General features: G+C 43.2%; 1 protein-coding gene across 1 annotated transcript; it reads left to right on the forward strand.

Annotated features, from left to right (window-relative positions):
- The first annotated feature begins 4798 nt into the window (after window positions 1-4798).
- Window positions 4799-5422, forward strand: LOC115643853 (olfactory receptor 12D2-like). Its single transcript, XM_030547853.1, has one exon. It carries the CDS (start codon window positions 4799-4801, stop codon window positions 5420-5422), a length of 624 nt encoding a protein of 207 aa, XP_030403713.1.
- Window positions 5423-12079: the final 6657 nt, after the last annotated feature.

A 12079-nucleotide genomic window follows, 5' to 3' on the forward strand; every position in this document is an offset into this window, starting at 1 on the left:
CAAGAGATCCACTTCCTGGACACTACACTGCAAATACGCGATGGTCACATAAATACCACTCTATACTGGAAACCTACTGACTGTGATACTTACCTACATGCCTCCAGCTTTCATCCAGACCACATCACATGATCCATTGTCTATAGCCAAGCCCTAAGATACAACCACATTTGCTGCAATCCCTCAGGGAGAGATACACACCTACAGGATCAAGCAATACCCACCTAGGATATTGCAGAAAGAGATTGATAGAGACAAAAGGGTACCCAGATGTCGCCTACTACAAGACAGGTCCAACAAAGAAAGTAACTGAACACCACTATCCATCACCTACAGCCCTCAACTAAAACCTCTCCAGCACATCATGAAGGATCTACAACCATCCTGAAGGACGATTTCTCACTCTCACAGACCTTGGGAGACAGGCCAGTCCTCACTTACAGACAGCCCCCCAACCTGAAGCAAATACTCACCAGCAACTACACAACACACAACAAAATCACTAACCCAGGAACCAATCCCTGCAACAAACCCCATTGCCAACTCTGTCGGCATATCAATTCAAGGGACGCCATCATAGGACATAACCACATCAGCCACACCATCAGGGGCTCGTCCGCCTGCACATCTACCAATGTGATATGTGCCATCATGTGTCAGATACATATTAGAATCTTCCTCAACTCCTCCAACAAGGCTTTGGTAGTTTGGGTTCGACAGATTAGCAGGTTGAATAGGAAAATCTTGAAAAAAACTACAGTTGACTTCAGTGAGGGCGTAACAAAGGCCATTTTTCTACTTTCCATCACACTCTCTCAGTCATTTCTGTAGGGAGTGAAGTCTTCCAGGCACATGTCATTACCAAAACAAGGTAGAGTAAGGACATTTGCTAACTTCTTTGCCACACTGATGCTCTGAGTTGCTTTGATTCTGTTCATAAATACTAAACCCCCCTTGACGGTCTAATGGAATAATTAATCACAGTGAAACAAATTCAGAATCATGGTGGACCAGTTCGTGGTTTTAGTAAAAATAAATAAACCCAACAACAGTATTTGCTAACCAGGGTTTTATTTTTTTAGGCTAGGATATTCAAATATATTGAATGGAAGTTGAGTGCCTAACTCCCTTAGGATTTTGTGCTTTATTTATTTATTTATTTATTTATTTTCCCAGCAGCTCCTGGCTGCTTGACTTTGTTCTCTGTACGGAACTCTTGGCTTGTTATGCACATACCAGTGACCCTCATGTGGTTCAGAGATTCTGCCCCAGAGGAGACATCTAGAGAATGGAAATTGGTTCCCCCCCTGTGATTCAGACTGTGAATATGATAAAAAGGTTCATTTGTTCCACAGATTCAGCACACCATCCAGAAGTTCATTCAATAGGAGCTTGCATCTCGCTTCCATTCTGACCAGACAGATACTCCTGCTGTTTCTCTTCAGCGTCCTTTAACACCAGTCATTGTTATTGTTTCCATTACAACGATGACCAACGTGGCCCCTGGCTGAGCTTTGAGGAAACAGCATGCAAGAGTCACCAAGGGTAGGAGTTTCAAATGGCTTCTGACTCCTTTTGAAAAGCTCCTGATTTTGGAAATACAAGTAGCCCTAACAGCCAGTGCTTCGGAAACATGTGTATTACCCTCAAAATTAAGGTAGGCTTCTAGACTAGGAGTTTCAAAACACAGCACATTTAGAAGGTGGCATAGGTTTCCTAGATTCATGAATTTCAAGGCCAGAAGGGACCATTATTATGATCTAGTCTGACATCCTCTATAACTAGGCTTGGAAAAATTCAAATTTTTTAAAAATATATTTTTCATGGATAATATCAGTGTTTATTTGTAAACATTTTTATCAATTTAAATTTTCACAGCTGTGGGGAATTTATATGGGGGTGGTGGTCAGACAATAATTATGTAATGACAGTAGACACTGAGATTCAAAAAGTTTAAGCTTTATAACCCTTACAACACAAACTGTCAATGTCACACGTCAAAATATACGAATTAAATAGCCTTAAATTAAACTCAAATGAGTTCTCAAGCAACATTTTTCTTATGTTGCCGAGCGATACATTTCTATTATCAACAGAAATAGTTTTTCTTTGTTTTGTGTTTGTATGGTGAAGTTGATGTTTACCGACATTTACTGATAAAAAGCTGATACCTCCGAGTCCGCCTTTGCAGCAGTCATTACAGCTCATTTTATACTCCTTAAGGTTTGACTTTAATAAGTGCTCCAGCAGCATTTTTCTACCTTTACCTATTTCTAAACTTCAAGGATCAATGGCAAATTTTTTTCCACTGGTTTGCGTGCGTACATTGAAATCAATGTTCACTGACATTTACTGATAAAAAACAAATGCTTCCAAGCATATGTATACCATATGCCAAAGAATCCCACCAAATGATTCCTGTATAACTTTTATGTCAGATATAGCAGATAGCAATGCAGGTTTTTTTTAAAAAAACAGCCTAGTTTAGTGGCTAGAATGACCAACTAAGACTCAAGAGACCTAAACTTTATCCCAGCTCAGCCATTCACTTGCTGTGTGACCTTGGGTAGACGGTTTCCTCCCTTTGCTTCACCACACACCCTTTATTGAGCTTGTGAGCTCGCTGGACTGGGGCAGGGCTATCTCTTGCTGTGTGTCTGTACAGTGTAAACAGGGCTATAATCTCAGTTGTCACCTCTAATTGCTACAGTATTACAAATCATAGTGGACATGATAGGAACTGCCCAGTTGAATTGTTATTAGGCTTATGAATCCCTAGATGTAGCTTCCTGTTAATGTCCTAGGATTCTAAGCAGATAACCTCCAGTCTAAGCTCATTATGAGTGTGCCAGACATGGCAATTTCATGTAATATCCTTGGGATACCTTACTGGATTAAGTTTAAGTATTTTGGAAGTCCATTGTATTCAATGAATGGTTTCTGTATTATTGTGGGTCAGAATTGTATGCTACCTCTCAATGGGGGAGATATGACAGGTGTGAGACGTAGGGGGTTCTACAGACGATATTGAAAAATGTGCCAGACAAGAACAGATTTTTGAGACAAAAGTGGGGGATATCTGTGAGGACGATTATAGGGGGAGATGAATACAAATTCCCCACCTCCGGTTATGCACATTCCCCACCTATGCTTATGCAAAATTCCAGCCATTTGTAGCTGCACCCTGAGTAGTGGGTCATTGTCTGCTGATGACATGTTACATGATGATAAGATCAAAGGCCCAAGATATTTAAAGGAAAGAAGGAACTTTTCATGGTTGTTCAGGTTCTGAATCAGTTATGAACTTGTAACCACAGGGAAAACCCAGTTGTGGATCTGATGGACTGACACTTACCAGAGCCTGAGGCTGGAGTTAGGTGACCTCTGTTAGTCTTTTTAGCACGCATGTAGGCTATTTTATTATTTTAATATGTTTTTTCTACAATGCTTTCACCCTACAATAAATGTCCTTGCTTCTAAAGAACTGCATGGAAACATAACTGTGAGCCATTAAGCTGTTCATAGCCTTGGGAGAGGAAACAAAGCACTGGTGCTGGCATGTGTAGGCAGTCTGGCTAAACAGTATAGGCAGAGAACTGTGCAGCCCAGAGAAAGCCTGGTCAGGAGGGGGAGAGACATGGGCCTCTACCAAAGAAAGGGGATGGCTGAGGAGCTACTAGCCTAAAATGAGGTCTTCAGCGGACCACCGGGGAGAATACAGGTGCAGTTGCCTTGAACTGTGACAATGACTATCAGATGCTACGGGTGATTCCCAGTTCTACTCTGAGCATGTCCATTCGTGTCTAAGTGCCACTCCCCTTCGTTCCAGTGAGAGTCGTGGGTAATAGAAATAAATTAACAACAACAGGAACGTTAAACATTTCCTCCCTAAAAATCTCACAGAAGGGGCAATGAAAACCAATGGGATGTAAACTCAGAACAATATTTGATTTTGTTTCATGTTGGTTCAATGAAAATATCTGGATTGTTCATGGCAAACTGGGCTGATAAAGAGAGAACAATAAGAGTTTGAAAATCAGCACTCTAAAGTTTTCACTGGAGTCTGCTCTGTTTCTTTCAGGACCCCTTTTGCAAAAAACCTAAAACACTCTGAGACTGTGCTTTGCTGGAATGAGTGCTTTCCATGCGGCTATTTCCCGTTATCAGATATGCATAGTGTTGATCTGTGAAGAATTCTTCACCTCTTGGGAACTGCTGAAAATAAATTCATCAAGGACTATGGTCAGGTTTAATGAGCAAGTGTAAGGCAATTTGGAGTCCCACTTCAACATGGGATGGAAGATGCTTTTGCAACTGCAAAGTAGTATGATTAATATGTCTACTTTTATACATAACTCTTATAACTGCAGTGATAGATAGATAGATTTGATTTTCTATCTATCTATCTCAGCTTCACAAAGAAACGAAAAATCGGTAATTATTTTGCCTCTTTTTACTATACAATTATATCTGGGTACACAATGTACCTATGGCTGCAGAAAGAAAACTCTCTATCACAAAATGTCTGATTCCAACCCAATGTTTTGCCTTGGGATCAGGTTCTGCAACATGGGGGGAGGGGATGGAACCTTACACTGCTTTCACTTTCTGTTGCTTTGTCCTCTTCCTCCTGCAGGGATGGAGAACCAGACAGAGGTGAGAGAGTTCATTTTCCTGGGCCTCACCAATGTGAGGAGTCTTCAGTGCTATCTCTTTGCCCTCTTCCTGCTGCTCTACATGGCCAGCGTTTTAGGTAATTGTGCCTGTGATACTGGCCAAGCCCAGATTTCACACTCCCATGTACTTCTTCCTGGGAAATCTCTCCAGCCTAGACATCTTCTACTCCACAGTCACTGTGACCAAGATGTTGGCCGGTTTCCTCTCAGGGCACCAGACCATCTCCTTCACCAGCTGCCTGGCACAGCTCCATTTCTTCCATTTCCTGGGCAGCAGTGAGGCCATGCTGCTGGCTGTCATGGCCTACGACCGCTACATGGCCATCTGCAACCCACTGCGCTACACACTGGTCATGAGCCCACAGGCTTGCCTGCTGCTGGCAGGAGTCACCTGGGCCATTGGCTTCCTGCACGCCCTGATGCACACGGTCATGACCTCCTGGTTGCACTCCTGTGGCCCCAACAGTATCCACCACTTCTTCTGTGACATCAAGCCCCTGCTGAGCCTGGCCTGCAGCAGCACCCGCCTCAACCTGAGCCTCCTCCACACCGTCACTGGGATTATTGGTGTGAGTCCATTCATCCTCACGCTCCTCTCCTACCTCTACATCATCTCCTTCCTCTTCCTGAAGGTCCGGTCACGGGAAAGCAGGAGGAAGGCCTTCTCCACTTGCACCTCGCACCTCACCATGATAGCACTGTACTATGGGACAGCGATCTTCGCCTACTTGAGTCCTTCTTCATGAAGCTCCAAGAGAGAAGAGATGATCATCACCCTAGTGTACAGTGTCATCACCCCAGCTCTGAATCCCGTCATCTACACCCTGAGGAACAGTGAGGTGAAATACACCACCAGGAAATTCATCACTAGAAAACTCTTCCCTGAACGGAACTAAGTAAAATGACTGCTTCTTGTTTTGAAGTGAAAAGGAGAGATGTTGACCAAGGGAATTATAATGTAAGGGATCTATCTTCAATATCCGCTGGAAAAATAGACTGTAGGTGACATTCTTGCAGTGAGCAAGATGGAGATGGAAAAATGTCCTCCCAGGATTTCTTCATCTCTAATTGTTAGAAATTTGGTACATAGGTCCCATTTGAATATTTATTGACTTATTAGTTGTAATTCTGGTTTCCTCCCATTGTTCATTATAAATGAAATTTCTTTCACTATAAATCTCTTCTCTGGCTTGTATTCATAGCTGGCAACTAAACCTACAATTGTGATCGAGGTATTTTAATGTCTGTGCAGCCAGCTTAAATTAACCTAATTTTTAAAGCCCCATTGATTTGTTTCTTTTCCCTACACCCCTCTTCTTGTCACAATAATGGAGAGTTAAGATTTTTTGGATGCCCCAACTGTGCATGTAATACACCTTGTGTGCTTATTTGTGGTATCTGTCTTGGTACACTTAAGAATTGGGGTTGATCTTATGAAATGTCTATATCTGTATGAAATTTCTGACAGTGGCTGAGCCCCAACTTTCCACCCTAATGTCCTTCTTCCTGGGCAAAACATCTTCTGTTCCACAGTCACCATACCCAAGATGCTGTCCAGCTTCCTCTCAGGGCACCAGGCCATCTCCTTTACCAGCTGCCTCACCCAGTTCCATTTCTTCCACTTCCTGGGCAGCAGGAAGGCCATTCTGCCAGCTGTCATGGCCTGTGAGTGCTACATGGCCCTCTTCATCCTGCTGCACTACACTCTGGTCTGGAACCCATAGGCCTGCCTGTGGCTGATAGCAGTGACCGGTGCCACTTCATCCCTGAACATGCTGATGCAACAGTCATGACCTCCTGGCTGTGTTTCTAGTGCCTCAGCTGCTTCTAGGGCTTCCTCTGTGACATCAAGCCCCTGCTGAGCCTGGCCTGCTGCAGCACCCAACTCAACCTGAGCCTCCTCAAAATCATCACTAGGAGCTTCACACTGAGTTCTTTTGTCCCCAACTTCCTGCTGTACCTCCACTTAATTTCCTTCCTCTGGACAATCATGGGAAATCAGGACCAATATCTTTTCTACCTGCACCTCCCACCCATGATGGTGTCTCCATGCTATGTACCAACTCTCCTGGGGTCTCCTCTGACAGGAATATTATAGTCATATACAATGTTGTCACCTCAATTCTGAACCCCATGATCTATCTCTCAGGAAGGAGGAGGTGAAATTTGCCCTGTAGAAATTGCTAAACAGAAAACTCTTGTAGGAAAGGACATGAATAAAAAAAAGACACATAAAACCCTTTAAAATTATGATTAAAACTTTTTAGTCTTTTTGGACTCCAAGATTTTTAAGTAGACATTAGATTCCCTCTCTCCTCTCATTTTTTCCCCTTCAAGGTGTCACTATAGGGCTGTGCTAAGTTTGTTTGGGTACCCTAATATCATTTCTTATTGTAACATGTATGCATATTGTTTAACTTTCATTCTGAATTTCCTGTGGGCTTTTGTGGGGAAATTACACCTTCGTAATGTATTCTACCCTAAATTAAGGACATGTTCTCTAAACCTGGACTCCATCTTAATGACTGCTTATAGTGAAACTTTGAAGGATAATGGTGAGGAAATTACCGTGAACCATGCCAAAAAGAGTATTCATATATTTCTATATGCAAAATTTCATTGTTTTAACTAGATGGGAAGTTGGAAAAAATTATGATAGGGCAGAGTTAAGGTTATTTTGGTGGCTTAACTGTGCATTTCCATTCCTTAATATGTTTGGATTTAAGTTGAACCTTAACTTGGAAGTTCTTGGGTTTTAACACTTAATTTTGTATAATTACAATATCCCTGCAGTGCATTTTACCCAAATTTACTGATGTAAAACATTATCTCTGTTTTAACATCAAATTTGTGTGATACTTGCAAAGGGAAGATGACAATGGAATATATAACTGCAGCAGCCAGTCTGCATTGGACAATGAAAAACAGGTTGCAGGAGACAATCCTGGCCCTTGACCATAACGAAAAGTTGGCAATGAACTATATAATGTGGGAGAACAATCTGTATTAGCCACTGAAAGATTGATTCTACAGGAGAACTCACAATGGCAAAAATGGATGGAAGGAGCTGAACAAATGTCATAGCAAGACTCTCTCATCTCTACTAATTGTGAGGCAACATTAGATGAATTATTAATTAATATTTATTATTATTACATTAACAACTTTAGGCATCAAATGAGATCAGAACCCCAACGACTTGGAAAAGTTAAAAAAAAATAGTGATAGCCAGTCCCTGCTCCCTAGAGACCTTCCAAAGTAAAGTGTTTCAAAGGAAAATATGAGATTTAGGCAACCATGGGCTAGATACACTAGAGAACTTATGTGCTATGTTAGGCACCTAAATCCCAGAATCAGGCCCCACTGGGAATCACAAAACCCTGCTCAGCTGCCTCCAATTGCTGTGGGTGCCTCAACTCTCTTGGAACCTAATTTTTTCAGGAAAGAGTTCCCGAGGCACCTATGATTCTTCCTCTGAGCATGACCATTGGAGCCCTAAGCCAGGTATCTGGACATCTAAGCCCCACAGTGATGCAGAAAATAGGGGAAGATAGTTTTTCCTTCATCTAACCAGCCTGAGGAGCCTGATCTGGTAAGCCTGCTCAGAGCTCACCTACCAGATTAGGCTCCTTTAGGCAAGTTTATGCAAAACAAACAGGGGACAGGGGTGGAAACACAAAGGTGGCTGAGTTCCCTTGATAAGTTTTAGACCAGTTGTCATGGTACTCATCCAGCATGTGGGAGACCCCCAGTTGAAATCCCCCCTCTGCCTGAGGGGTAGAAAGGATTTGAATAGGGATCTATCACCTCTGAAGGGTTATGGTATATTGTGATGTTGGGCTTCCTCAATCCCTCCTATATAAGCTGTTCCACTGTGAATAAATAATGAAAGAATCCATAGGCCAGAGAGAGAGAGAGAGACCAAGCATGGGGATAACTCTTCAGCCTGGTGATTAGGGCACTCACCTAGGAGGTAGCAAATCCCCTACTCTCCCTCAGGTAGAGAAGGAACTTGAAATGGGGGTCTCACACATCCCACGTGGGCATCCTAACCACTGAGCTAAAAGTTATGAGGGAGCTCTTTCTCCCTCCACTCTCCCCCTGACCCCCGGCTTCTTGCAATAACACCATAGGCACCAAACACCAAGAGAGAGAGTTTGCAGCTGAGAATCCCAGCCAGAGGGAGGCACCTCCCCACATCCTGGACATAGGCACCTATCTCTAGGAGTGGTGTGGGGCTTAGGACGCAACCTTCTTCTTGGAATCTCCCATTGGCTAGCTTAGGCGAGAAGCCAGCTATCATGCTGACTTTTTTGAATCCCATTGTGAGGCACCATAGAGTCATAAAATCATAGGACTGGAAGGGACTTTGAGAGGTCATCTAGATCTCAAATTTTACAAGTGTATTCTCTATGCCATTATCTAATTCACTGATGAAGATATTGAACATTGAGGTGATGCAGTTGCACAAATTCCACTGACTTCTAGTGGGCATTTGCTCCTAAGTCACTTAAGACCTTTTGAAAAGCTTATCCCTAGTTACTGAAGAAGGCAAGAAATCAGGAAACAGGTTCTATTCTTGGCTCTCTCACTGGCCTGCTGTGTGACCTTGGACAAGTCACCGCCCCTATCTGTGCCTCAGTTTCCCTTTAGACAAATTAAGTTAATGGTACTGTACCATCTTTCTAAAGTGCTTTATAAGATGTGCATGCAGATTCCCTTGCTAGCAGAGCTGTTGTTATTCCATTAATCCAGGGGTTCCCAAACAGTGAGCTGTGGCCCAAAGATGGGCTGTGCCGTAGTCTTGAGTGGTTTGCTGGCGCAGACATGGGGAGGATGGGGGGCATTGAGAAGTGGACAGCAATGGCATGGTGGCCAGCAATGGACTCTGCCCAGAGCCGGCGGAGCTCAGCACCCCCGGTGGGCAGGTGAGGGTGAAGCGATGATGCCGGGCGGAGGGTGACGAGAAGGGGCCATCCCCAAGAGGTGGCAACTCCCAGGGCAGCCAGAGGAGGCTGGAGGGTTCACAGCCATTTCTGCTCTAAGTCACCACCCCCCGCAATCCATGGCTGCCGGGTCTTCTGGATCATCAGCCCCACAGGCCTCCCAGGGACAATGCCGTGATTGGGTCCATCAGCAGCACAAATGGGCCTCAGGGATAAAAAATTGGGAACCCCTGCATTAAGCAGTGGTGTAGGGCTGCTCTGAACATAGACTCAGTGCTTTCTGTTAAAAATCATATTTCAAATGCTGATTATTACCACCAAAGCCTGACAAGCTTTTGACCAACAAATTTTCAGTTTTTGCAGAAAATAAAATGTTCCCGACATTGTTTTTGATAAAAAGTCATTTTTTGTCCAAATTGTGTTAGATGGAAAACAGTGACCAGCTCTAGTGCTGAGGTTGAAACAGAGCTTGGCAGGAGCCAAAGAGCCTAAAGGAATTAGGCACCAAACTCCCAAAGTGTGGTAATGGGAGTTGGGCACTTGACTCCCCTTGCCGCTTTTGAAAAGTCCAGCCTACATTTCCAGCATAGAAAATAAATCTGCCCTGCAAGAATTAGATTTAAATAGCAGGTTAGATGGTCAGGGATGGTCTAAGTATATTTATTCCTCCCTCAGCATGGAGGCATGGACAAAATGACCTCTTGGGGTCCCTTCCATCCCTACATTTCTATAACGCTACGTAAACAAAACCTTTGGAACATTTTCATGCAAACAGGTCTCACTCCCAAAGGGTTACAGCACAGAGATGATTAAAAATTGGGATCATAGGCAAATGAATTTCAATGGGAATTGGCCACTCGACTCCCATGGGCTCCACTGAAAATCCCAGATATAGACAATTACTCTCAGCCTGTTTACAAATTGGATGCAAATATCTTCCAAGAAAGTGATGAACAAATGTGGAAGAACTTTTGTGTTTTAATATGGCTAAATGTCAATGTATACATCTCAGAAGAAACAATGGAGGCCATGCTTACAGGCTGGGGGCTCTGTCTTGGGAAGCATTGACTTTGAAATGATTTTGGGGGCACGAGGGGCAGGCAGGGGGTAATTAGCTGAACATTAGCTCCCAGTGCAATGCTGTAGGCAAAAGGACTAATGTGAGCCAGGGATGCACAAGCAGGGTAATCTCGAGTAGCAGCAGAGAGGTTACTTTACCTCTGTATATGGTATTGGTGCAACTGCTGCTGGAATACTGTGACCAGTTCTGGTCTCCACCATTCAAGAAGGATGCTGAGAAATGGGAGAGGGTTCAAAGAAGAGCCACAAGAATGGCTAAAGGATTAGAAAACCTGCCTTATAGTGATAAGCTAAATAGATTGAGCTCTTGGAGTCTAACAAAGAGAAGGTTAAGGTGTGACGCAGAGAAAGGTACGATGTGATCCACTGAGTGGAAGTTGAAGCTAGACAAATTCAGACTGGAAATAAGATGCACATTTTTAACCGTGAGAATAATTGACCATTGGAACAATTTACCAAGGGTGATGGATTTTCCATCGCTGACAACGTTTAAATCAAGACTGGATGTTTTTCTAAAAGATCTACTCTAGGATTATTGTGGGGAAGTTCTGTGGCCTGTGTTATATCAGAGATCAGACTGGATGATCACAATGATCCCTTCGGGCCTTGGAATATAGGTGTCTATGAACTTCCCTTCCTTTAAGTTTATCACTGCTTACTTTGTGATGCGCTGTACCTTAAAATAGCACCCTGTAGCCCTCACACTCATAATTTGTATATGATTATGACATCTTGTACAAAAGATGCCATATAAGATATCCAATGGAAGGTCGTATGTTGAAACTCATTGTCCTGTCAAAATATCTGTATCATCATTGTATATTGAATTATGATATTCTGCTATATGGTTGATATGAAATATGTTGTGTAGCTGGGAGGTGCCCACAGCTAGCTATCTGGTGGCAACAAAGGAGGTGAGCCACATGCAAACAGGCATTAAGCGACCATCACAAGCCATTGACTAGAAGGGTAATTGTAAACAAGAGGTTTACAATTCTGTAAGAGACAGTTGCGCAAGCACCACACAATGGGGATTGCTCAACTCTATGACTCAGTTGCGCAACCGCCCACCAGGACATGCCTAGGCCAGTATCTTCTCTGGGACATGAGATGAATTGAGAGTATAAAATAAGGGACAGTGACATCCTGAGACCACCATTCTCCTCCCTCACCTATGCTGAAGGTAGCAAGAATGCTGGGAAGACAATGATTTTGAACTGAGGAGATTGGTCCCAGGCTGAGAAGGAAATTCAATCTGTGTATTAAGAACTGTAGCCTGCCTGTGACATCCAGTGGGATGAGAAAAGCTGTAAAATCCAAATTTTGCTTAGTCTAACAGAATTTAGGATTTAGAATGTGTGTTTACTTTTTATTTTC

The sequence above is a fragment of the Gopherus evgoodei genome, unplaced genomic scaffold (genome assembly GCF_007399415.2).
Source record: "Gopherus evgoodei ecotype Sinaloan lineage unplaced genomic scaffold, rGopEvg1_v1.p scaffold_73_arrow_ctg1, whole genome shotgun sequence".
In the NCBI taxonomy this organism is placed as follows: domain Eukaryota; kingdom Metazoa; phylum Chordata; order Testudines; family Testudinidae; genus Gopherus; species Gopherus evgoodei.

Coding starts and splice junctions, on each gene's coding strand:
- LOC115643853 (XM_030547853.1), top strand. CDS start 4,799: ATGTACTTCTTCCTGGGAAATCTCTCCAGCCTAGACATCTTCTACTCC.